This window comes from Eretmochelys imbricata, unplaced genomic scaffold (genome assembly GCF_965152235.1).
Source record: "Eretmochelys imbricata isolate rEreImb1 unplaced genomic scaffold, rEreImb1.hap1 Scaffold_43, whole genome shotgun sequence".
NCBI classification, from domain to species: Eukaryota; Metazoa; Chordata; order Testudines; family Cheloniidae; genus Eretmochelys; species Eretmochelys imbricata.
The window spans coordinates 14,751-39,765 of record NW_027554355.1 but is presented as its reverse complement, the minus strand read 5'-3'; the positions used below and the strand labels follow the sequence as shown (position 1 = coordinate 39,765).

The window sequence follows — 25,015 nt, the reverse complement described above, 5'->3', positions numbered from 1 at the left end:
TTAAGAGCCCCAAATTCCACAATGGCCGCAATATAACCCCCCAATTTCTCAGGGACCCCCCAAATTGACCCCCCCCAAATTCCAATGGCCCTCCAAAGCACCCAGTTTCTCAGTGTCCCTTAAGTTGATCCCCATGGCCCACAAATTAAGAGACCCCAAACCCCCAGTGCCCCCAAATACCACAGTGACCCACATATAAAGACCCCCAATTTCTCAGTGCTTCCCCAAATTGAGACCCCCATTTATGAGCCTTCAGATGCCCCATTACCTCGTCAATTTAAGACCCCCCCCAAATTCCTTAGTGGCCCTCCACTGCCTCATTGGTTCCCCCAAAATGAGGGTCTTTTGTGGCCCCTCAAATAAGTCCCCCAATGCTCCACCTTTCCCCATGATCCCCAAACAAAGCCCCATTGCCCCCTACAAAAAAGACCTCCGTAGTGTCCCCCAATATCTCAGTATCCCCCAAATGCTGAGGGCCCCCCCAATGCCACTGTGCCCGCTCCCAGTGTGGACCCTGCCCCCCCGGTAGCCCCGGTAACAGGCATCGGCCAATGGGGGCTGGTGGAATGCTGGGGCGACGTTGGCGGAACCGTGGAGTCGGGGGGCGATTCTGGTCACCGGGTTGGGGGACCGAGCAAAGCAGGTGAGGGGGGTCAGCGGGGTCACAGCCCCAGTGGGGAGCTGTGGGAGGCCAAGGTAGTTCTTGGGGGGGGGGGGGGATGTCACAGCCCCAGTGGGGAGCTGGGGGAGGTCAGGGAGGTTCTTGGGGGGCTCACAGCCCCAGTGGGGAGTGTGAGGGTTCCTGGAGGTCACAGCCTCATGTAGGAAGGGAGGTTAAGGTGGGTCAGAGCCCCATGGGTTGGCTCATTGGAGACCCAGCCCCACTGGGGTCCAGGGGTTTCATTGGGGGTCCCAGCTAGGATCTAACTGCCTGCCCCACCCCCAGAGGGGTGACTCTCTGGCACCAGATGCACTGAGCCCCCCAGCACCCCAGAGGGGCAAGAGGCCGTCATGGTGGAGACAGCCCCCTCGGCCCCCTACCTGTCCGTCATGGACCAGTACGGCTACCAGCTGGGCAAGATCATCGGCCACGGCTCCTATGGCATTGTCTACGAGGCGTATTTCACCAAGCAGAAGGCCAAGGTGGCCATCAAAATCATCTCTAAGAAGAAGGCATCCGATGACTATCTCAACAAATTCCTGCCCCGCGAGATCCAGGTAGCGAGGGGGTGCCGTGGGTTGTGGGGGCCAGGCTGTGGGCGCCGTGGGGTGGGGAGCCGGGCAGGCGGGATGGTCATGGGATGCTGAGGGGGCAAGACAGGGGGCGCTGTGGGGCAGGAGGTGCCGTGAGGCAGGGGGGATCAGCAGGGGACACTGTGGGGCAGGGGGCAGGCCAAGGGGGGATCATCAGGGGGCGCTGTGGGCCGGGGGCTCGGCAGGGAGTGCCATGGGGCTGGGGGCGCTGTGGGGCAGGGGGCAGGCCAAGGGGTATCATCAGGGGATGCTGTGGGACCGGGGGCTCAGCAGGGGGCACTATGGGGCAGGGGGCGCCATGGGGCGGGGGGGTCAGCAGGGGGCACTGTGGGGCCGGGGGCACCGGGGGGCAGGCGGGCGCCGTTAACCCCTCGCCGCCCGCAGGTGATGAAAGGCCTCCACCACAAGTACTTGATCACCTTCTACCAGGCCATCGAGACCACGTCGCGGCATTACATCATCATGGAGCTGGCGCCCGGCGGCGACATCCTCGAGTGGATCCAGAGCTCGGGGCCCTGTGCCGAGCCCCTGGCTGGCCGCTGGTTCGCCCAGCTCACCCTGGGCGTGGCCTACCTGCACAGCAAGGCCATCGTGCACCGGTGAGGGGCCGCGCCCGCCAGCCCCCGCAGAGCCAAGCCGCAGGCTGCAGCCAGTAGGGGGCGCCCACCGCCACTGGGGAATTACAGTGGGTCCTGCTCTATTGGGGGTTGTGCCATTCCCCTCCCTGCTGGGGGGCTGGCTCCCTGGCACCACCAGCCCCCCAGTCCCACCGCCTTTCCCGGTGCCCCTCTGCCACCTCCAGCCTTGCAGAGCCGGCCTCAGTTTACCAGCTTCCCCTCCGCCACCTGCACCACACGTGGCTTGAGGTGGCGGGTTGGGGGAATATTGTCTCACCCAGGCACCGCCATAAAACCGAGCAGCCCCCACCCTGGCTGGCCAAGCCTGCCCCCCTGGCGCTCCCCCCCAGAGCTCCCCAGCCCTGAGTCCCAGCCATGCTGCATTCCACCTCTTGGATCTGCCCCTCAAGCCCCAGACAGGCCACTGAGTGCTCTGCAGGCTACCTGGGGGACACCCCACAGGCCTTCTGGGGGACCCACAGACCCCTGGGGGCCCCCCTGCCCACTGGCACCATGAGCCAGTGCCTGTAGAGGGGAAAGGCTCCACGCCCTGTTCCCTAAGCCAGCCAGTCCCTGCCCTGCGGCCGGATCAGAGCCGGCACCCCCTAGAGGGGAAAGGCCCCGCGCCCCATCCTCATCCCCGGCGCCCCCTAGGGGCAGCCCTGCACCCCCGCCGACCCCCCGCTCCCTCCTGCAGGGACCTGAAGCTGGAGAACCTGCTGCTGGACAAGCGGGAGAACGTGAAGATCTCGGACTTTGGCTTCTGCAAGCAGGTGGTGCCGCAAGGCCAGCCGCCGGCCAGTCCCTCGTACCCGCTGCTGGCAGGCTCCAGCCCCCTAAGCCAGACCTACTGCGGCAGCTTCGCCTATGCCTGCCCCGAGATCTTGCTGGGGCTGCCCTACAACCCCTTCCTGGCCGATATCTGGAGCATGGGCGTGATCCTCTACACGCTGGTCGTGGCCCACCTGCCCTTCGACGACACCAACCTCAAGCGCCTGCTCCGAGAGACCCAGAAGGAGGTGACCTTCCCTCCCCAGCCGCACGTCTCCGAGGAGTGCAAGGTGGGCGGGGGGGCAGCAGGGGGCGCCAGGAGCTGGGAGGGCTGCAGGCCAACAGGGGGTGCTGAGTGGCCGGCAGGGAGTGGGGGAGCTGGCCAGCAGGGGGCGTGGTGGGTTGGGGGGCCAGACTGGCAGGCGGCACCCAGCAGACCCACCTGTGGCTGGGCAGATGTAGGGAGATAGGTGGATCGTGGGGGGCTGGGCAGACAATGCGGGACACAGAGCAGGGGGCTGGACACTGGTGGGTGGACTGGAGGGGCTGGGTGACCCATGGGGGGCTGGGCAGTGTTTGAGGCGGGCTTGGGGGGTCATGGGGAGGCCAGGTGGATCGAGGGGGACTGGGCCCCATGACAAGGCAAGCGGACCACAGGGGGCTGGACAGATCGGGGGGCGGGGGTCATGTGGATCGAGGGGGTCCAGTAGAGGGGAGTGAGCCAACTGTGGGCGGCTGGGTGCCATTTGAGGTCGGGCCAGGTGGATCATGGGAAGCCAGGCCCAGTGGAGAGGGGAGTGGCTCATGGGGGCTGGGTGGACCATGGTGGGGCTGGACAGATCGGGGGTGGGGGGGCAGATCAAGAGGGGCCAGGCCCAGTGGAGGGAGCAAGCGGGCCACGGGGGCCAGGCAGACAGCGGGGCCCTTAACGCTCCCCTTTGCCCCCCCAGGACCTAGTGCACCGGCTGCTTTGCCCGGTGCCCCGGCGCCCCACGGTGCTGGACCTGCTGCAGACGCCGTGGGTCCAGCGTTTCCAGGGCGAGCGGCCCCACACCGAGCTGCGGGCGCTGGAGGCAGCCTGGGGAGTGCGGGCTGAGGGGGGGCGGGTGCTGCCCAGGACCCCCTCCTTGCCCCTGCACAGTGAGAAGAAGCGGGGGGGCAGCGGAACCCAGCTGAAGGTTGCAAAGCTGCCAGAGAAGGGGAGCTGAACCCCCAATAAAGAGAGCCCAAACCTATGGGGTGCAGTGTGAGGAGGCTGGGAAAAGGGGGGGGTCAGTGGTGGGGACCTGGAGGCACCGTGCCAAGGGGGTAAAGAATGCCGCTCTATATTCTCAACCTTTTATTTTGGGGTCCTCCACCTGAACCCTGATTTCAAGGCAGCTAGAAAAGGGGGGCTCAGGGCTGAACCCCCCAGAATTGTAAACCCTGAGGTGGTTGTGGTTGGGACCTAGTGGGGAGCACAACACTGCACCCACTACTCTGACCCCACACATTGAGGGGGCAGAACAGCCCCCCTGAAGTTCACACCTAGAGAGGGACCTCTCTACCACCCTTTGGCTTTTCGGATGCAGCCCCCCACCTTCACATCTCTGGTGCCAGGACTCTCCTGTGCTCCCAGCGACACCCCCAAATTCCTCCCCGCAGGCGTGGGGGGCAGAGGGAGTCCCCCTTAGTGTTCACTCCGATGGGGGGGTTCTCCCTAGGGCCCCAACATCCCAGAATTTAGGAGATGGCACAGCCCCCCCCCCAAAGTTCAGTACAAGTGGGAAGAATTGGGGCGGGGGGCTCAGCTGCGGGGGTGGGGACATTCAGGGACCCACCCCAGAGTGGCCGGGTACTGCTGGCAGCAGCAGTAGGTTGATATCTCCCCTCCCCCACAGCATGGGCTGGGCTCGAACCTAGGCGTGTGGTCCAGAGCAGGGCCGGCCCAGGGAGGGACAAGGGGTGGGGGGGCGGAGCTGGGGCAGGGAGCAGCCCCCGCCTCACAGCCAGCAGCAGTAGTAGGTTATCTCACTTACCCACACGCACACACGGCAGTAGTAGGTTGTTATCGGTCTCTTATACCCCCCCCATCACCAGCAGTACCAGGTTCTCTCTCTCACACACACAGCAGTAGTAGGTTGTTCTCTCTCTCTCTCTCTCACACACGCACATAGCAGTAGTAGGCTGTTATCTGTCTCGGACACCCCCGTCCCACCCCCACAGCAGGTTGTTATCACACACTCGTGCCTGCAGCTGTAGTAGGCTGTTATCCCCCCCCCTCGCGCACACAGAGGGACACAGAGGCTCAGTCACTCTGGAGTTTATTCTGCCCCTTGGGGAGACGCAGTGGGGGGCACCGGTGCAGGGGGGCAGGAGCGAGCGAAGGCCTCCAGCCCTTGGGTGAGGAGCACCTGGGTCATTCCATCAGGGACCAGGACGCAGGTGACACCTGGGGGAGGAGAAGAAGAGAGAGGGGGTGACCCCCACCATTCAGCCCCACCCCCACCCCTCCATTTGCTCCCCTCCCCCCGCAACATCCCAGTCCCTGACTCCTCCCCCCATTCCCTCCCTGGACCCTCCCCCAACATTCACCCATGTGGGGCTGGCAGGAGTCCTGCCCAGGAGGGCTGGGGGCACCCAGGGGGGCGGAATCTGAGGTCACCCCGCCTTGCCCACCTAGCTTGCTGACATCCCGGATGTTGCGCTCCTCATCGTCGAAGAACAGCATCTGGGCGAAGGGGACCCCGGTGTCCTGCTGCAGCCTGGGTGGGGGGAGGGGCAGACTCAGGGCTGGCAGTATAGGGGTTCGGAGGGGGTTAAGGGTGCAGTGGGGGTTGGGATCTGGGGGGTTACTCGGGGAAGTGGGTGCTTTTCCCCCTAGGCTGGATCTCAGCTGGGGCAGTGGTGTTTAGGGGTGCAGGGAGTACCTGCTGCTTTGGGGACTTGGGGGTACCTGTGGAAGAGGGTGGAGTGGGGATTGGGGGGTTTGGAGGCATGGGGGGTGCAGTGGGTACCCATGGAGGTGGGTTTGGCAGGGTTGGGGGTTCAGCAGGTACCCGTGGAAGTGGAGGGATGGGGGTTAGGGGGGTGCAGCACTATTTGGGGGTGCAGTGGGTACCTGTGAAAGTGGGGGGTAGGGGCTTGCGGGTGCAGCGGGATTTGGGTGTGCAGCGGGTACCTGTGGAAGTGGAGGGGTGGGGGTTTGGGGTGCAGTGCTGTTTGGGGGTGCAGCACGTACCTTTGGAAGTGGAGGGGTTTGGGGGTGCAGCGCAATTTGGGGTGCAGCATGTACCTGTGGATGTGGAAGGGTTTGGGGGTGCAGCAGGGTTTGGGGGTGCAGTGTGTACCCGTGGAAGTGGAGGGGTTTGGGGGATGCAGCGGTGTTTGGGGGTGCAGCGGCTACTTGTGGAAGTGGAGGGGTTTGGGGGTGCAGCATGGTTTGGGGGTGCAGCAGGTACCTGTGGAAGGGGAGGGGTTTGGGGGTGCAGCGCGGTTTGGGGGTGCAGCGGGTACCTGTGGAAGGGGAGGGGTTTGGGGGTGCAGCGGCTACCTGTGGAAGGGGAGGGGTTTGGGAGTGCAGCGTGGTTTGGGGGAGCAGCGGGTACCTGTGGAAGGGGAGGGGTTTGGGGGGGGCAGCGGGTACCTGTGGAAGGGGAGGGGTTTGGGAGTGCAGCGCGGTTTGGGGGGGGCAGCGGGTACCTGTGGCAGGGGAGGGGTTTGGGAGTGCAGCGCGGTTTGGGGGGGGGCAGCGGGTACCTGTGGCAGGGGAGGGGTTTGGGGGGCAGCGGGTACCTGAGGAAAGGGAGGGGTTTGGGGGGGCAGCGGCTACCTGTGGAAGGGGAGGGGTTTGGGAGTGCAGCGTGGTTTGGGGGGGCAGCGGGTACCTGTGGAAGGGGAGGGGTTTGGGGGGGCAGCAGGTACCTGAGGAAGGGGAGGGGTTTGGGAGTGCAGCGCGGTTTGGGGGGGCAGCGGGTACCTGTGGCAGGGGAGGGGTTTGGGGGGGCAGCGGGTACCTGTGGCAGGGGAGGGGTTTGGGGGGGCAGCGGGTACCTGAGGAAAGGGAGGGGTTTGGGGGGGCAACGGGTACCTGTGGCAGGGGAGGGGTTTGGGGGTGCAGCACGGTTTGGGGGGGCAGCGGGTACCTGTGGAAGGGGAGGGGTTTGGGGGTGCAGCGCGGTTTGGGGGGGCAGCGGGTACCTGTGGAAGGGGAGGGGTTTGGGGGGGCAGCGGGTACCTGAGGAAAGGGAGGGGTTTGGGGGGGCAGCGGGTACCTGTGGCAGGGGAGGGGTTTGGGGGGGCAGTGGGTACCTGTGGAAGTGGGCGCTCTTCCCCCCGGGGTAGATCTCCACCCGGTGCAGGAAGCAGTGCAAGCCGAAGAGCTCCAGCAGCTGGGTGGCGCCGTGGGTCTCGCCTGTCCTGGGGGGAGGGGGGTGGTCAGAGGGGCTGGGGTGTCGGGGCCGCAGGGGGGCGCAGGGGGGGCGGGGGTCAGACACTCACCGGGAGGCGGCTGCCATGGGGACGCCCAGGCCCTGCAGTCGCTCCAGCACGGCCAGCACCTCGGGGTACAGCTGGACGGGGCGGCCGCGGGCATCCAGCACCGAGCCAGCCCTGGGGGCAGACGGGGTTACCCGACTCCTTGGAGCCCCAGGACCCTCCCCGCTGACCCCCCCGGCCCCCTATAGCCTCCTCTGATCCCCTCTAGTCCCCCATGGCTCCTGATCCCCTCTAGCCCCTCCCCTCCACCCTCTGTGGTCCCTTATAGCCTCCTCTGACCCCCATAGCCCTCAATCCCCTATAACCTCCCATGGCTCCTGGTCCCCTCCCCTCCCTCCTATGGCTCCTTATAACCTCCTCTGACCCCCATAGCTCCCAATCCCCTGTAGTCCCTCCCCTCTGACCCCCATAACGCCTCTTACCCCCTGTAGTCCCCATAGCCTCTTCTGACCCCCTATAATCCCTTCCCTGACCCCTATAGTCCCCATAGACCACATAACCGCCTCTGACCCCGTATAACCCCTCCCTGGCCACATATATCCCTCCCTTATAGCCCCTGATCCCCTATAGCCCCCATAACCTCCGCTGACCCACCATAGCTTCTTCCCCTAGCCTCTCTGAGCCCTATAGCTAGGACCCTACCAGATTCAAGGTGTCACAGACTGTGAAGTCTGGTCTCTCCTGTGCTTTTACTGGGCAGATTTCACGGGGGGCGGGAACTTTTCTCAACCTGGGGGTCCCGACCCTAAAGGGGTTATGGGGGGCGGGGCTGCTGGCCTGGAGCGTCGCCACCAGCAGCAGCACAGATGTCAGGGTGGCAACACCGCAACCCCCCCAAGAACCGTGTGACCCCCCCCCAGCCCCCTCTTGGGTCGGGGCTCCCCGGTCACCGCAGGGGACTTTTCTGATTTCAAGATCTGGGATCATGAAACTGACGATTTTTAAAATCCTATGACTATGAAATTGACCCAAATGGACCCTGAATTTGGTAGGGCCCTTCCCTATAGCCACCTCTGACCCCATAGCCCCTCCCCTGACCTCCTATAGCCTCTCCTGACCCCCTATAGCCCCATCCCCCATAGCCCCTCCCCAACCCCCTATTGCCACCTCTGACCCCCATAGCCCCTCCCCTGACCCCCTACAGCCTCCCCTGACCCCCTATAGCCCCATCCCCCATAGCTCCTCCCCTGATCCCATCTCTCTCTCTCCCTTATAGCCTGCTCTGATCCCCATAGTCCCTCCCTGACCCCTTGCATACCTCCCTTATAGCCTCCCTAACCCCCTACAGCCCCCATAACCTCCTCTAACTCCATATACCGCTCCCTCATAGCCTCCCTGACCCCCTATAGGCCCTCTCAGACCTCATATATCACTCCCTTATAGCCCCCCAGACCTGCTTTAGCCCCATAACCTCCTCTGAACTCCATGGCCTCTGACCTCCTATAGCCCCTCCCGTGACCTCCTATATCCCTCCCTTATAGCCCCACAAACCCTATATCCCCATCCATAGCCCGCTGGCCCCTCCCCATCTTACCCCTACACTCCTCCCTCTTAGGCCAACTTCCGTTCCCCCCGCCCCCTCCCCATGTTCCCCTTGCCCACCTGCCCCGCTGGAAGGGGGGGGTCCACGTGGGTGTCAACCCAGAAGGGCCACAGGGTGTAATCTGTAACAAGAAAGGAGGGGCATCACCCTCCATGGAGACCCCCATCACCAGGACCCGAACCCAGGGCTGTGGGGAGACCCCACCTAGCAACTGCCCCACTGGGGGGTGCCCCACACTACCCCCCCCCACCAGGATCCCAGCCCAGTCTCTGGAGACACAGACCCCATAACCCCCTGGTGACCCCCACCCAGATCTCCCCAAACCCTCCAGTCACCGCCCCCCCCCCACACTGCCCCAAACTCACCCAGAGCTAGGACCCAAAGGCAGGGCGTGGGGAGACCCCCCGAAACCTCCCCTCTGCCCCTCCAGCACGCCAGCCAGAGTCGGGGGACACGTGTAACCCACACACCTCCTGGGGGTGGTGCTCTGTCCCGTCTGATGGCACTGAGACCACTAGAGAGAGTGAAATGGGTCTGCCACAGCCTTAGCTAACAGGCAGTTGGCTTTTAGCTCATGCAAGAAGCTCCAGAGGTCCCCGGTTCGATTCCCCTTGCCAGTGCTACACAGGGACCCCCCCACCCCGTACCTCAAACTCACCCAGGTCAAACACAACCAGCCCAGGGAGGTGGCACATCGGGTCCCCTTTGTCGGGGGGAGGGTAACAGAGAGAGATGGGGGGTGGCTGGGGGCTGGAGAGAGGGACAGACGGGGAGCAGGGGGGAGCGTCTGGGCTGGATGGGGCAGACCCGGCTGATCGCTGGAGTGGGCCGGGCTGTGCCAGCTGGGCATCACGTGTTGGGCCATAGAGACTCAGGCTAGACAGGCTGCTCTGCAGTTAACCCCGCCCGTGCCAGGGCACAGAGCTAAAGAGCCCAGTGCAGAGACTCACCCCCAGCCAGCTGCAGCTCAGTGCCAGGCGAGGGGTCCCCATGTAACCAGCCCCCCCCACACCACCCCAGAGCCAGCTGCAGCTCAGCACCCTGCGAGGGGGTCACCGTGTAACTGGCTCCTGCGCCCCACCCCAGAGTCAGCTGTATGTCAGGGCCGGGTGAGGGGTCCCCACAGGAGTGAGGGAAGCTCCGTAACAGAGGAGGGGGCCCACCGGTGCCCAAACCATGGCCCGGCCCTACCTCTCCGCCCCGTCTCTTCGCTGCAAGTCCTTGGCCCCCGCTCACTCCTCCTCGCCCCCTCCACCCCGGCTTGCCCTTACGCTGGTAAAAAGTGGGTGGTCCAAGGCCCCCTGACTGCACCTCTTCTGGCACGCTGGGTCCCTGTATCACCAGCCCTTCCGCCCACCCCAGATGGGCCCCCTCTCAGTGGGGCTCATGATATAACCAGCCCCTCCCCCCCTCGGAGGGGGCCACGTCTCAGTGCCAGGTCCCCAAATACCAGCACCCGTACCCCACACGAGCAGCTGCATCTCAATGCTGGGCAAGGGGACCCCATATAACCAGCTCCCCCCAGAGGGGCCGGGCCATGTCTCAGCATCGGGTGAGGGGTCTCCCTGTAAGCAGCCCCCCAAACCTCCTCTCAGTGCCAGGCAAGTGGCCCCCCTCTAACCAGCCCCACCTCCCCACCCCAGAAGCAGCTGCATCTCCACACCCTGCTGCACTGAGACACCTTTATTAACACTCAGCGATCCAAACACAAGGAACAAGACACCAACGGGGACCCCCGAGCGCTGGCCACTGCTACAACCACGCCACCCCAGCCCCCCACGGACGGCCACCCACACTGAGAGTCCATGGGGGAGGGGGAAGCAGCCATCCGGACAGCGCTAGCAGAGCGGGGGGTGCTTGTGGGGGGCTCTGTCGCTCCAGTAGGGGGGTCCCATCACCGTAGCTGCCCACCCCGCAGAGCCAAGACCAGGTGGAGGACGGAGCCACCCTGGATCTTGTAGTCGGCCGCAGTCTTCTCGTCGTTCCTGCAGGGCAGATGGAGGGACACACAGACAGAGGGGGCATGAGCCGGGCATAGCCACCACACAGCTGCCAGCCATGGGGGTGGGGCCAGGACTCCGGGGTTCCATCCCTGGCTGTGGGAGGGGAGTGGGGTCTAGTGGTTAGAGGGGGCGGGGGCTGGGAGCCAGGACTCCTGGGTTCTACCTCAGGAGAGTGGGGGCTAGTTGGTTAAAGGCGGTGGCCCTAACAGCCCTTAATGCCAGCTGGCAAAGGGCACCCCCCTCCCCGTAGTGTGAACATTCAGCCCAACAGCCTCTAGTCAGGTGCCCTGTAACCCCTGGCGACCCGAGAGCCGTGGCACGGTGCAGGCCCCGAACACACCGTTCCTCACGGGTGCTGTCAACATGTCCCGGAGGCAGCAGGCCACCGAGCTGGCCCCGGCAGCAGGAACGGGGATTTTACCTGCCTGAGCGTGGACATATTCGTCCATGCCACGCAAAGCAATGGTGCCCATTGCCCAGCGGAGGCGGCAGCCGGCCCGGCGCCCATGCGGATATCTGGCAAAGTGTCCCTGGGGTATCCAAATGGGGGAGACCCTCTGCCGGCGTGCCAGGAGCTGGCCATGCCAACAGCTTGATGGCTTGGAAAAGCTGGTCCGTGCCCCTAGAACCGGCTCTGCACAGAGGGCGCATCCTCAGTGGGGCCAGCCTCCTGCTGTGGCCTCCGTCTCTCTCTCTCTCTCTGCTGGGAGATCCCACTGGGGGGGGTCTGAGAGATGGGCAGCACCTGCCAGGGAGGGGCAGAGCCTGGAGGGGTTGGCAGGGGAGGCGGGCAGGCTGTCATCGGCCACCCAGTTTAAGCACAAGCAAAGCTGCTGCTGCTGGGGGAGGCTGGGAGCCAGGATGCCTGGGTTCTGTTCCAAGCTCTGGGAGGGGAGTGGGGTCTAGTGGTTAGAGCACAGGGGGCTAGGAGCCAGATCGCCTGGATTCTATCCCATAATGCGCTAGGGAACGTTCTGCTGGCAGTGGGAGCAGAACCTATCCCACAAAGCACCAGAGGCTGCTACACTTCAGATATCCCAGAACGGCCCTGGGCTGCATCGACCATTGCGCCCCCCCCCCCCCCCACTCACATCTGCTTGCCGCTATAGATGAGACGCTGCTGCTGGGGTGGGATCCCCTCCTTCTCCTCCACACGCTCCTTTATCCGCTCCACCTGGGGTATGAGAGAGAGGTGAAAGCCTGGAGAACTCCCCCCCAACCCCGAATAACTCCCTGCCCCAGGGGCTTCTGGGACAGAGAGGACAGGACCAAGGTCCGGATCCCAGGAGAGTGGGGAAGGGATGGAGGGGGCGGGTCTGAATGCTGGATCCCAGGAGAATGGGATGGGGGAAGGGTCTCCAGAAGGGCAGGGTCTCCCCCAGCCCCACCTCCTCAGGACAGGTACCTTGTCTGTGGGCTCAATGTCGATCTCGATCTCCTTCCCGGTCAGCGTCTGGAAACAGCAGGGGAAGCCTCGGTTAGCAGCAGCTCCCCTGGGATTCCCCCATGCACAGGAGCCGGGCTGTGCCCACGCTCCCTGCCCCTCTATCCCATGGTGCGCCAGAGCAGAGAGACGTACTGCAAGCTTCTCCCACAATGCCCTTGGGGACCGGCTTTCCCATCATGCACTGGGGCACCAACTTTTGCTCACTTGCTCTGCCCCCCCATGCAATCCCCTGAGACCCCCCCTTCACCCATCATGCACCAGGGCAGGGGCAGCCCCTGGCTCCCAAGGCACTGGGGGGTCACACGCTGCTGTCAGCCTGTTCTCCCAGCATGCACCAGGGCAGGGAGTGGGCAGCACCTATCCCAGGACGCTCTGGGGCAGCAACTCTTGCTCACCCGCCGCCCCCGTTTCCCAGCAGCCCCCGCGCCAGGGTACGCCGCTCACCTTCACTTTGATCAGCATCGTGGCCCGGCAACTCCTCACCTCTGACCCGGAACCAGAACCGAACCCCCACCGTTCGGAGGCTTTTACCCAGCAGACTCCGCGCGCGCGGCCCTCTCCCTGACGTCACTTCCTCCACCTTTCCAGCCCAACCCCGCGGGGCACGACGGGAGCTGTGGTCCCCTCAGCCCCGCCCCCAGTTCAGAACAAGGCAAGAGACTACAGCTCCCATGGGGCAACGCAGAGGCTGGGGGCGGGACTAGGGGCGATCCCTGAGCCCAGTGCATGATGGGAATTGTAGTCCTCGCACAGTTGTTACCCCTTGAGCACGACCAGGGACCGGACTACATTTCCCATGAGGCAAAGCGGCTCGGCAGGCCTAAGAGCGCGGGAGGTGCAAAGGAGCATGATAAATAAAACACCCCCCGCCTTCGCGGTGCATGATGGGAGTTGTAGTCTGCTCACACCCACTAGTCTTTCAGAACGGCAATGGGCCGGACTGCATTTCCCATGAGGCGCCGCGCACACAAAATGGCTGCCCAGCCTCACGGGAGATGTAGTCCCGCCGGCCGCCCACGCCCCTCCCGTAAGGCACCGCGCGCGGCAGCGGCCTGGGCAAGGGGCGGGGCGCTGGAGGAACCGTTGGCTGCGGAGCGGTCGATCGTTCCCGGGCGCTGGTAGCCACCACCGGAAGTGGAGGGGGAGGGGCGCACCGGAAGTGGGGCCCGCACCGGCCCACCTATGGGCCCCCCACAAAATTAACTCCGCGTTGCCAGTCTGGGTTCCAGGCCTGCCGCAGAGTGGGGTGGCGGACAGGGGTGTTGACACAGGGTTGGCGTTGGTCATGCCGGCCCTTTAAGGGGTGGCCTGGCGGGGGTGGTGTTCGGGTCAGCGCCCAGGCTCAGCCCCCAATGGCGAGATGGGCTGGGCCAGGTTGAGACACTGGTGAGGGGGTCAGAGGTCACAGAGGCAGCCGTGGGGTCAGCGGTTACCAGGGAGACACAGTTTGCACTGCAGGAAGGAGGCTGTGATGGGGTCAGAGGTCATGGCGGTATCTAAATCAGCATTCCAAAGGGGTCAGAGGTCACAGGTGGAAGGCCACAACATGGAGGTTACGCCCTGGTCAGGGGTTTCCGTGGGGGCTGAGATTGTGAAGGGGACAGAAGTCGTGAACTAGATGGGGGTCACTGTGGGGCCAGAGATCCAGTGGGGGTCGGCTGTTGAGGCAGAACTGTCGTTAGCAGTGGTGTCAGAAGTTATGCTGGGGTCAGAGGTTGTGGTGGGGATAAGGACCCAGAATTGGGACTGTTAGACTTGACCTCACTCTGGGATCTCTGGCAACTTGCCCTCCAACACATTGAGCCAGAACCCACCACGCACGAGACCCACGGGGAGTCGCCTCAGGTGAGGCCATCAGATCTGGGGGTTTGTTGTCTTATCATTAGCCAGTCACCCTTCTGCCTTTCTGCTTCAGAGTGCCGCACTGGATTCATGATGGACGCCTGGTTGCTGAGCCTCACGCCCCAGTAAGGCACTTAGGGTAGGGTGCCAGGGCTGGAGTGGGGTCCCCTGGGGCCTCTGGGATTGTGGAGGAGTCTCCCCAGCCTGTCCTGAGCCACAGACTCTGCCTCCCCGACCATGCCGCACATCGATAACAACATCAAACTGGACTTCAAGGACGTCTTGCTGAGACCCAAGCGCAGCACCCTGAAATCCCGGAGCGAGGTGAGTGCCCCAGCCCGGCTCTCGCTCTGCTAGGAGTCCCCAGGCCTTCCTGGGGGGAGACCCACAGCCTATCCCTGAGTGGCTGGGGGCAGATATGGTACACCCTTAGGGTTCTTCCTCTGGGTGCCCTGCTAGCGCCTCTCTCCCTCTCTGGCATAGGTGGATCTCCTCCGATCGTTCACCTTCCGCAATTCGCACCAGAAGTATAGTGGGATCCCCATCATCGCCGCCAACATGGACACTGTAGGCACCTTTGAGATGGCCAAAGCCCTTTGCAAGGTACCTGACCCAGGGATCCCCCAGCCATCTCCTGTAGCAGCAGCATCACTGATTCCCCAGCTAATCAGCAAAGAGGATCCACACACCCCCATGTGTTCTTCTTCCCAGCCAATCAGCACTGGGGATCTCCCCCCCCAACCAACCCTGGGGCAAGTCATACACCATGTGATTAACTGCCCCAGCCATTCAGCATCAGGGATCCCCTCTCCTCCCTGCAGGACTGTAGCAGCATTATAAGCCATGTGATTGACTTCCCAGCCAATCAGCATTAGGGATCCCCCCCTCACCCCCTCAAGGCTGAAGCAGCACTGTAAACCACCTGATTAAGTGCACAGCCAATCAACAATCAGGGTGTCCCCTGGAATCTTCCACTATACGAAGGGGAGTTCATGACTATGATTTTGGGCTGAAATATTCTCACCTGCTGGTGGGCTGTTCCATTATAGCAAGGGGAAGAATTTTCTTTTCTCTGGTTTCAGAGTAACAGCCGTGTTAGTCTGTACTCGCAAAAAGAAAAGGAGTTCTTGTGGCACCTTAGAGACTAACCAATTTATTTGAGCATGAGCTTTCGTGAGCTACAGCTCACTTCATCAGATACAAGTGAGCTGTAGCTCACGAAAGCTCATGCTCAAATAAATTGGTTAGTCTCTAAGGTGCCACAAGAACTCCTTTTCTTTTCTCTGTTCCATTATATCTTCTTGGTGGGTTGTTCCATTACATGGGGTGGAAGGATATCTCTGTTCCTGGTTGGCAATTCCATTTGGGTGTGGGGGGGATCTTTTCTCTTGGTGGATTATTCCATTATGATGGGATGTCGGGGTGAGGGTGTCCCTCTGCTCAGTGTCACACCCCTATATCCTCCTCTCTCCCCAGTTCTCACTCTTTACTGCCATCCACAAGCACTACAAGCTGGAGGAGTGGAAGGAGTTTGCTGCCCGGGAGCCCGATTGCCTGCAGGTGCATGGGGTGGGGGTGGGGGGTGTTGGCCCCACCCCCCCAACTACCTCCAGGGGAATCAACCCTGATGCTGTCCTGGGAGCCATCCTAGCCCCCGCTTTCCCCCAACTGCCCCAGGGCCGTCTCCTGCCCTATGGGGAGCCATCCCATCCCCTCCCCACTCCCTCCTTATTGCCTTTGGGGGGATGTTCTCTCCCCAGAAAACAATCCCAGTACCCCACTGCCAGGGAGTCCCCTTCCCCCACGGATCACCCCACTCTCCCCGTATTGCCCCAGGAAGCCATCCCAACTCCCTCCTCCCCAGGTCTTACCCCTGGAGGTCTCTGTCTCGGAGTGTCCTCACATCAGTGTCTCTCTCCAGCACGTGGCGGCTAGTTCAGGCACCAGCCCCTCAGACTTGGAGCAGCTGGAGAAGATCCTGGAGGCCCTACCCCAGGTGCGCTACATCTGCCTGGACGTGGCCAACGGCTACTCGGAGCACTTTGTCCAGTTCCTGCGGGACGTGCGCAAACGCTTCCCCGACCACACCATCATGGTACGCACCGCCTCACCCCCGTCAGTCACACAATCATGGTTGGTACTGCCCCACCCCCACCAGTACCACCATCCTGGTACGTGCCTCTCCCACCTGTCAGTCATACAATCATGGAACGTACCACCCCACCCCCACCAGTCATATAATCATGGTATGTACTGCCCCACCCCCGCCAGTACCACCATCATGGTACGTACTGCCCCACCCTTGCCAGTACCACTATCATGGTATGTACCACCTTCTCCCCTGCCACCCATACAATCATGGTATGTACCGCCCCACCCCCATCAGTCATACAGTGATAGTACGTACCAGCCCAGCCTGCTTACCACCATCATTGTACTACTGCCCTCTCCCCCACCAGTGGCATCATTGTGGTACGTACCGCCCCATCCCTTCCAGTCACAACATGGTGGTACATACTGCCCCCAGCTGGTACCACCCTCATGGTATGTACCCCTTGTCAATCACACCATTGCCCCCGCTCCCCCGACCACCACCACCACTATGGTACATACTCCCCTGTCAATCACATCATGGTATGAACCCCACCCCTGGTATGTACAGCCCTCCCCACCATGATGGTACGCTCCACTGCCCCCCACCCCAGGGCATGTGGGGACTTGAGGGCTCCCTGCTCTCCCTGCAGGCCGGGAACGTAGTGACAGGGGAGATGGTGGAGGAGCTGATCCTCTCTGGCGCCGACATCATCAAAGTGGGCATCGGACCAGGTGACTGGACAGGGGCGGGGCTAAAACCTGGGGGGCTGGACCATCTCAGCATGATGGGGGGGATACACACACCCCCGGGGGGGGGGCTGGGCTATCTCAGCGTGATGGGGGGATACACACCCAGGGGGGTGGGAGGGCTGGACCATCTCAGCATGATGGGGGGTGTGGGGGGATACACCCCCTGCAGAGGGTTGGACCTTCTCAGCAGGATGCGGGGGATACACACACCCTGGGGAGGGTTGGACCATCTCAGCAGGGTGAGGGGGATACACACACCCTGGGGAGGGTTGGACCATCTCAGCAGGGTGAGGGGGATACACACACTCCAGGGGATGGAGGGAACCGGACCATCTCAGCAGGATGGGGGATCGCCCATTATGGGGTGCTCTCGCCCACTGGTGGGCACTGATGCCCATCCCTGCTGTGTCAAGGTTCGGTCTGTACCACTCGGAAGAAGACAGGGGTGGGGTACCCCCAGCTGAGCGCTGTTCTGGAATGTGCCGATGCAGCCCATGGCCTCAACGGGCACATCATCTCGGTGAGCAGCACCAGATGGCTGGGTTCTATCCAGCGAGGGGAGGGGAGGGGGGCCAGTGGTTAGAGCAGGGGACTGGGAGCCAGGGCTCCTGGGTTCTATCCGGTGAGGGGAGGCGGGGACCAGTGGTTAGAGCAGGGGACTGGGAGCCAGGACTCCTGGGTTCTATCCGGCTCTGGGAGGGGAGCGGGGTCCAGTGGTTAGAGCAGGGAGGCTGGGAGCCAGGTCTCCTGGGTTCCATGGCTGGCCTGAGCAGGGGAGTGCCTCAGTTTCCCCTCCTGATTGCTCTCTCTGTCTCTCTCCCCTAGGATGGGGGCTGCAGTTGCCCGGGGGATGTGGCTAAGGCGTTTGGTAAGTGCAGCCCACCTCCCACCTTGGGTTGAGCGAGCTGGGGGTCCTGTTTCCTCACTAGCCCCCCTCTTGTGGTTGCAGGTGCCGGTGCAGACTTTGTCATGCTAGGGGGGATGCTGGCAGGACACACGGAGTCAGGGGGGGAGCTGATCGAGAGGGGGGGCAAGAAATACAAACTCTTCTATGGGATGAGCTCCGACGTGGCCATGAAGAAATATGCTGGGGGAGTGGCAGAGTACAGGTATGGACCAGGCTCGCTCTGCAGGGGGCGCTGTGAGAGTGGGACAGGGCCTGTGTGGGGAGGGCAGGGATCGTCCCAGGGGGTACTATCCCCCTGGCAGGAGTGGCAGGAGGTGGAGGTGGGACAGGTTGGGCTCTTCCCGGGAAGTGCTTTGGGGATGGGCTCTCCTCCTGAGGGGTGCCGTGGGGCTCTCTTTCTCTCCCCCGCAGGACGTTGGAGGGCGCTGTGGGGGCAGGCTGGGCTCTCTCCTGGGGGGCGCCTGGGGGCTCTCATGCTCTCCTCCTGAGGGGCGCCGTGGGGCTCTCACACTCTCCCCCGCAGGGCGTCGGAGGGCCGGGTGGTGGAGGTGCCGTTCCGGGGTGCTGTGGGGCAGGCCAGGCTCTCTCCTGGGGGGTGCCTGGGGGCTCTCATGCTCTCCTCCTGAGGGGCGCCGTGGGGCTCTCACACTCCCCTGCAGGGCGTCGGAGGGCAGGGTGGGGGGGCCGGGCAGCTCTCATGCTCTCCTCCTGAGGGGCGCCGTGGGGCTCTCACACTCTCCCCCGCAGGGCGTCGGAGGGCCGGGCGGTGGAGGTGCCGTTCCGGGGTGCTGTGGGGCAGGCCAGGCTCTCTCCTGAGGGGCGCCATGGGGCTCTCACACTCCCCCGCAGGGTGTCGGAGGGCGGGGTGGGGGAGGCCGGGCGGCTCTCATGCTCTCCTCCTGAGGGGCGCCGTGGGGCTCTCACCCTCTCCCCTGCAGGGCGTCGGAGGGCCGGGCGGTGGAGGTGCCGTTCCGGGGTGCTGTGGGGCAGGCCAGGCTCTCTCCTGAGGGGCGCCGTGGGGCTCTCACACTCCCCCGCAGGGCGTCGGAGGGCAGGGTGGGGGAGGCCGGGCAGCTCTCATGCTCTCCTCCTGAGGGGCGCCGTGGGGCTCTCACCCTCTCCCCCGCAGGGCGTCGGAGGGCCGGGCGGTGGAGGTGCCGTTCCGGGGTGCTGTGGGGCAGGCCAGGCTCTCTCCTGAGGGGCGCCGTGGGGCTCTCACACTCCCCCGCAGGGCGTCGGAGGGCGGGGTGGGGGAGGCCGGGCGGCTCTCATGCTCTCCTCCTGAGGGGCGCCGTGGGGCTCTCACCCTCTCCCCTGCAGGGCGTCGGAGGGCCGGGCGGTGGAGGTGCCGTTCCGGGGTGCTGTGGGGCAGGCCAGGCTCTCTCCTGAGGGGCGCCGTGGGGCTCTCACACTCCCCCGCAGGGCGTCGGAGGGCGGGGTGGGGGAGGCCGGGCGGCTCTCATGCTCTCCTCCTGAGGGGCGCCGTGGGGCTCTCACCCTCTCCCCCGCAGGGCGTCGGAGGGCCGGGCGGTGGAGGTGCCGTTCCGGGGCGCCGTGGGGCACACGCTGCGGGACATGCTGGGCGGGCTCCGCTCCACCTGCACCTATGTGGGCGCCGCGAAGCTGAAGGAGCTGAGCCGCCGAACCACCTTCATCCGCGTCACCCCTCAGGGGCCCCCCCTATTCGGGGCAGGGGATTAGGGGCCCCCAGCACACCCCAGCTCCAGAGGATCAGGGCCCCATAATGAACCCCAACTTCGAGGAGGCCCCACCCTGAGGAGTTTTGCCTATTAATCCCCCTCTTTGAGGGGCTGAGGCCCAGCCACGAGGAAGCCCCTGCCCTGGGCACCCCAATATTTCCCTCCTGAAAGCATGGGAGCAGCAGTGCTCAGCCCTGCCCCCCCAGGATGGAGGGGACAGAGCCCAGGGCTCTTCGAATTTTCCCCGATCATTCCATTCCCTGGAGCAGCCCCTGACGTTAAGGGGGGCAGAAGGGACCCCTAATTCCCTCCCCGTCTCCTCCTGGGGACCGATCCCCCCAAAGGTCATCTCCCCCTGCTCCGCCAGAGGTGGGCTATGGGGCACCCCCCAAATAAAGGAGACTGAGGCGGGGAACCGGGCTGAATCATGTGCCATATTTATTTGGTGTCACCAATAAGAGGCTTTGTGGGGCACCCTCCGGAGGCTGACGCATCTGTGCCGTGGGGTGGGGGAGCTGCCCCCCTTAGAGGGGGCAGGGTCCCGGGAGCGCAGCAGCCAGGGCACCTGCAGAGAGAGAGGGAGAGTGGGTGAGGGGGGGCACAGGAGCGCCCCTCGTCCCCAGGGCACACGGAGGGTCACTCACCTGCTGGGGGTCCAGGTGGTCGGAGAAAGTGGGGATCAGAGTGTTGTGCCGCGTGCGCTGGTAGCTGGCCTGGGGGCGACGGGGGCGTGTGTGAGTGATGGAGTCTGAGCAGGCCCCCCAAGGAACCCCTGAACCCCAGCCTGAGAGCCAGGCCCCCTGCCTAACCCCTGAACCTCAGCCTGAGAGCCTGTGCCCTCAAGTTACCCCTGAACCCCAGTGTGAGAGCCTGGCCCCCTGAGAGCCAGACACCCCACATGACCCCTGAACCCCCCTGAGTGACCACTGAAGCCCCCTGAGACCCTGGCCCCCCCGAGTGACCCCTGAACCCCAGCCTGAGAGCCAGGCCCCCCGCCTAACCCCTGAACCTCAGCCTGAGAGCCTGCGCCCTCAAGTTACCCCTGAACCCCAGTGTGAGAGCCTGGCCCCCTGAGAGCCAGGCACCCCACATGACCCCTGAACCCCCCTGAGTGACCACTGAAGCCCCCTGAGAGCCCCCTGACCACCCCCAAGCTCCAACTGCTCCCCTTGAGCCCCCAGACCCCCAAGCTGCTCTGCACTAGCCTGAGCCCTGGCAGTGTCTTGTGCCCCCCCACCCCCCCCCCCGCTCACCTTCCTGCGGGGGCAGCAGCTCTCCTCCTCTTCCGACTCCCACACGATGTCCCTGCTTGTGTCTGGAGGGAGCAGGGGGTTACACATGGGGCCCCGGACGCCTGGGTTCAACCCATCCTCGGTCTCGCAGGGGTGCGTGGGAATGGGGACACGTGCACCCCCCCCAGGGTTCACCACGACACACCCAGGCTCCTGGTTCCTCCTGGCATGGGGGTGGGGACATACACACGGACTCCTGGGTTCACCACTGGCCCCTGCTCCTGTGGGGGCGGGGGGAAAAGGCCAGGGAATGTCAACCCGGGGTTCCTCCCTGTCCTGGTCCCTGCGTTGGGGGACCCCACCCGGCCGCCTGGGTTCCCCCCTTTCCGAGCGGCCGATACCTACCCAGGTCCTGCTCTCCGGGCGGCTGGCAGTGCAGGCCAAGGTCGGGGGGCATCCTGGGGGGAGAGAGGGGAGGGGGTGAGCAGGGTGGGGTGGAAGGTGAGAGGGGACAGGGAGTGGGGAGGAGACAGACTCACTCTTCCTGCGTGGGCGCCGCCCCCTCTTGGCTCTGCGTCTGGTGGGACCCCGGCGTCCTGGGCAGTGGCTGCTCCGCCCCCGGCTGGGGCAGGGAGGGTGTGCTGGTCACCACGCCTGGGGGGGGAGAAGGGAAGTGGGTGGAGCCTGGGATGAGTTCTGCCCCCCCATGTCTTGCCCCATGAGTCCTGCCCCACCCCCAGGCGCTCCCACCCAGCCACATGCCACACCCCTAAGTGCTCCCACCCACGCGCCCCGCCCCCTAAACACTCCCACCCAGCCACCTGCCCCACCCCCAGGCACTCCCATCCACCCGCCTGCCCCCTCCAAAGCCCCGCCTACCCGTGGGCTGGTGGTGGCCCATGTCGGTGAGGTACTGGGCCAGGACGCCGAGCTGGGGGGGGTGCTGGGGGGACCCAGCCAGGGGGCACTCGCTCCAGGCAACGTCCTGCAGCTGAGGGGAGGGGGGATTAGAGTGTGGGATCCAGAACTGACCCCCGCTTCCTTCCCGCTCCCCCCCATTCCCTCCTCATACCTGCTGGAGCTGGGGCGGGGACAGGGAGCTCTCCAGGCGCACCAGATACTCGTAGAGCAGCCCCTCCAGCCCCCCCAGGAAGGGCTCCCCGTATTCGGCCTCCAGCTGTTCCTGCCGCGAGAGCACAGATGTCAGCGTGCGGACCCCCCAACACCGTGTGCCCTGGCCACAGCCCCCCAGCTCTCTGTGCCCCCCATGTGGCATGCAGCACAGCCCCGGCCCCTTTGGGCCCCCCCAACCCTGTGTGCCCCCTGGCATAGACCCCCAACTCTCTGAGCCCTCCAACCCCCTCACACAGCTCCTTGTGCTCCCAACCTCCTGTGCCCCCCTGGCACAGCCCCCTGTGTGCTCCCTAACCCCATGTGCTCCCTAGCACAGCCCCCCAGCTGTGTGCCCCCAACCCCCTGACACAGCCCCCCAGCTCCCTGCGCCCACATCCTCTGGCACAGCCCCCCCCAAGCTGCTACACCCCTGGTGCAGCCCCTCAACTCCCTGTGCCCCCCAACCTCCTGCACTCCAGAATAGCCCCCCATGTCTCCAACCCTCTGCACTCCCCAGCACAGCCCACCAGCGCCCCCAACACACCCACCTTGCAGCACCCCAATTCCTCACCCCCTGTATCCTCCAGAGCCCCTGCAGGCCACGCCCCCTCCCAGCTCACCTCCACGTAGGTCTCCCGACGCTGCCGGTCGCTCAGCAGCCCCAGCACCAGCTCCCGGAAGGTCTCCTGGGCTTCTCCCACCAGGCGTAGGTCCCGGGGGGTCTGGGCGGGGGGCAGCAGATGTGAGGCCCTGGGTCCAAGCAGCTGCTGAAATGCAGCCACCTGTAGGGTGCAGCGTGGCGCCCAGCAGCAAGACGGCAGGGGAACCAGCCACCCCACCCACAGCGCCCCCTACTGCCACACAGGGCCAGCTCTAATTGCCAGGGGAGAGCGCTCCCTGCCTGCAGCACAGCGCCCCCTAGTGCCAGCACTCAGTGTGGGGGGAGAGCGCCCCACTGAGCCCCCCCACAGCACAGCGCCCCCTAGTGCCAGCACTGAGTGTGGGGGGAGAGCGCCCCACTGAGCCCCCCCTCCCCGCAGCACAGCGCCCTCTAGTGACAGCACTGAGTGTGGGGGGAGAGCGCCCCACTGGGCCCCCCCCCACAGCACAGCGCCCCCTAGTGCCAGCACTGAGTGTGGGGGGAGAGCGCCCCACTGAGCCCCCCCCCCACAGCACAGCGCCCCCTAGTGCCAGCACTGAGTGTGGGGGGAGAGCGCCCCACTGAGCCCCCCCCAGCACAGCGCCCCCTAGTGCCAGCACTGAGTGTGGGGGGAGAGCGCCCCACTGAGCCCCTCCCTCCCTGCAGCACAGCGCCCCCTAGTGACAGCACTGAGTGTGGGGGGAGAGCGCCCCACTGAGCCCCCCCCTCCCCGCAGCACAGCGCCCCCTAGTGCCAGCACTGAGTGTGGGGGGAGAGCGCCCCACTGAGCCCCTCCCTCCCTGCAGCACAGCGCCCCCTAGTGCCAGCACTGAGTGTGGGGGGAGAGCGCCCCACTGAGCCCCCCCCGCACAGCGCCCCCTAGTGACAGCACTGAGTGTGGGGGGAGAGCGCCCCACTGAGGCCCCCCCCCCCCTCCCCGCAGCACAGCGCCCCCTAGTGCCCCGTGGTGCCCAGGGAGCCGTTCCCCGCTGCAGGGCGGCACTCACGGCCAGTGGGTGGCGCTGGTGCTCGCCCTCGGGGAAGTAGGTGTCCACGGCGTGGTAGATCTTCCCGTCCGGCTGCTCCTCCTGCAGCATCCCCATGATCACCTGCGGGGGAGCAGAGCACACTGGGCTAGCGGCCGGAGCTGGGGGGGAGGCGGGGGGGCGGGGACAGCTGCCCCCCCCTTACCGCAGCCTGCAGGCCCAGGCGCAGCCGGGCGTAGTGGCGGAAGCAGACGACGTCGGGGGCCGCCTGCCCCACGGCCTCCAGCAGCCCCAGCACCCGCGGAAAGTCGCGCACCTGCCGCGCCCGCACCACTTGCCAGGCGGCCGCCGCGGCCAGCCGCAGGGGGGCGCAGGGGTCCTGGCGGGGGGGGGGCCGGCGCGCTGCCCCCCGCCACCCACCTGGGGGGAGAGAGACCGAAAGGGGGGGGTCAGAGTGTCTCCTGCACTGCACCTCCAGGCCCCTCCCCGCCCCACCTCCATCCCTATTGTCCCGCCCCCCTCTACCCCGCCTCTCTCTAGCCCTTCCCCTGCCCCACCTCCAGCCCCACTGCCCTGCCCCCTCTCTCGCCCCGCCCCCACCCCCTCCATCTCTATTGCCCCGCCCCTTCTCGACCCTGCCTCTCTCTAGCCCCACCCCCTCCCCGCCTCCAGGCCCCTAGCCCCGCCCTGCCCCCTCTCTAGCTCCTCCCTCGCCCCACCTCCATCCCTATTGCCCCGCCCCTCCTCTAGTCCCGCCCCACCACCCGGCCCTGCTCTAGCCCCGCCCCACCTCCAGCCTCTGGACACGCCCTACTCTACCCCGCCTCTCTCTAGCCCCTCCCCGCCCCAGTGCCTCGCCCCCTCTCTTGCCCCGCCCAACTGTCAACCCCAATAGCCCCGCCCCCCACCCCGCTTCCAGCGCCGGCCCCGCCCCTCGTGTCCCCGTCCCCGGACCCTCTTGCGCCCACCGCCGCTCACCCGTTTTCTCCCACGTCACTTCCGGCCATGGCTGGCCCCGGCCCGGGCCGCAGGCGGCTTTTCCTGGCCCGCGCCGCTCGCACCGCCCGCCGTCGGGCCAGTCTCCCTACGTCACTTCCGGGTCGGGTTGCGCGAGTCGGGGCCGGAGGCGGCCGAATTAACCTGACTCCAGCCGCAGCCCCGCCCCTTATGGGAGGCCCCGCCCCTTCCTCGTGCCCCCGCCCCCCATCGCGGGTGGCTCCGCCCCGTTGGGCTGGGACCGCCCCGCGCCCCCTCCCCCCCCCGGGTCCCTGCGTCCCGCGGCGCCGAACCGCTGCTGGCCGCGGCCGGATCCTGCCCCCGGCGGCCCCGCGGGCGGAGAAAACGTCGGAGGCGGGAGTCTGCGGCAAACGCTTTATTGCAAACAACGACCAGAGCGCGGGGCGCCGCCGGGTCCCCCCGGCTCGGGAGCGCCCCGGCCCCGGCCCCGGCCCCGGCCCGATCCGCCTCCGCCGGGGGGCCGAGCCGCTCCCTCGCTGCGCGGCGGGCGGAAAGCAGGGGCGATGGGTCCGCGGCGGGCGGGACGGCAGCGGGGGGGACTTCAGCGGGGGCTGGCTGGGTGGAGACGGGGCGGCGAGGGGGGAGTGTGGGTGGATGGAGCCGCATTTCAACGCCGCTGGAGG

The 25,015-nt window shown here is 65.4% G+C and overlaps 5 protein-coding genes across 11 annotated transcripts; 2 read left to right on the top strand and 3 right to left on the bottom strand.

Annotated features, from left to right (window-relative positions):
* Window positions 1-1,050: 1,050 nt before the first annotated feature.
* On the top strand, window positions 1,051-3,850 carry TSSK4 (testis specific serine kinase 4). The gene is made up of 4 exons (XM_077806966.1): window positions 1,051-1,218; window positions 1,639-1,853; window positions 2,569-2,932; window positions 3,593-3,850. The coding sequence occupies exons 1-4, from the start codon at window positions 1,051-1,053 to the stop codon at window positions 3,848-3,850; spliced, it is 1,005 nt and encodes a 334-aa protein (XP_077663092.1).
* Window positions 3,851-4,928: 1,078 nt separating this feature from the next.
* Window positions 4,929-9,547, bottom strand: MDP1 (magnesium dependent phosphatase 1). Of its 5 annotated transcripts, none has more exons than XM_077806979.1 (6): window positions 9,320-9,547; window positions 8,721-8,782; window positions 7,122-7,232; window positions 6,933-7,040; window positions 5,301-5,386; window positions 4,929-5,073 (listed from the first exon to the last, which is right to left on the bottom strand). In XM_077806979.1, the coding sequence occupies exons 1-6, from the start codon at window positions 9,524-9,526 to the stop codon at window positions 4,946-4,948; spliced, it is 702 nt and encodes a 233-aa protein (XP_077663105.1). In that variant the 5' UTR covers window positions 9,527-9,547; the 3' UTR covers window positions 4,929-4,945. The 5 variants fall into 5 exon arrangements, with proteins under 5 accessions (XP_077663105.1, XP_077663106.1, XP_077663109.1 ...); XM_077806980.1 differs by having other exon boundaries at window positions 6,933-7,035; XM_077806983.1 differs by having other exon boundaries at window positions 8,725-8,782; window positions 9,320-9,529.
* A 782-nt stretch (window positions 9,548-10,329) lies between these two features.
* Window positions 10,330-12,692, bottom strand: NEDD8 (NEDD8 ubiquitin like modifier). Its single transcript, XM_077806985.1, has 4 exons — window positions 12,556-12,692; window positions 12,070-12,117; window positions 11,756-11,838; window positions 10,330-10,646 (listed from the first exon to the last, which is right to left on the bottom strand). Exons 1-4 carry the CDS (start codon window positions 12,571-12,573, stop codon window positions 10,556-10,558), a joined length of 240 nt encoding a protein of 79 aa, XP_077663111.1. The 5' UTR covers window positions 12,574-12,692; the 3' UTR covers window positions 10,330-10,555.
* A 398-nt stretch (window positions 12,693-13,090) lies between these two features.
* GMPR2 (guanosine monophosphate reductase 2) lies at window positions 13,091-19,829 on the top strand. Of its 3 annotated transcripts, none has more exons than XM_077806969.1 (10): window positions 13,091-13,138; window positions 14,027-14,277; window positions 14,437-14,556; window positions 15,430-15,513; window positions 15,875-16,048; window positions 16,698-16,779; window positions 17,211-17,317; window positions 17,623-17,665; window positions 17,747-17,906; window positions 19,216-19,829. In XM_077806969.1, the coding sequence occupies exons 2-10, from the start codon at window positions 14,191-14,193 to the stop codon at window positions 19,403-19,405; spliced, it is 1,047 nt and encodes a 348-aa protein (XP_077663095.1). In that variant the 5' UTR covers window positions 13,091-13,138; window positions 14,027-14,190; the 3' UTR covers window positions 19,406-19,829. The 3 variants fall into 3 exon arrangements, with proteins under 3 accessions (XP_077663095.1, XP_077663094.1, XP_077663097.1); XM_077806968.1 differs by having other exon boundaries at window positions 13,127-13,229; XM_077806971.1 differs by lacking the exon at window positions 13,091-13,138 and adding an exon at window positions 13,260-13,956.
* On the bottom strand, window positions 19,819-24,998 carry TINF2 (TERF1 interacting nuclear factor 2). Its single transcript, XM_077806965.1, has 11 exons — window positions 24,469-24,998; window positions 23,581-23,878; window positions 23,397-23,498; window positions 22,370-22,471; window positions 21,709-21,819; window positions 21,516-21,627; window positions 21,176-21,290; window positions 21,042-21,094; window positions 20,658-20,719; window positions 20,049-20,117; window positions 19,819-19,969 (listed from the first exon to the last, which is right to left on the bottom strand). Exons 1-11 carry the CDS (start codon window positions 24,996-24,998, stop codon window positions 19,853-19,855), a joined length of 1,671 nt encoding a protein of 556 aa, XP_077663091.1. The 3' UTR covers window positions 19,819-19,852.
* Window positions 24,999-25,015: the final 17 nt, after the last annotated feature.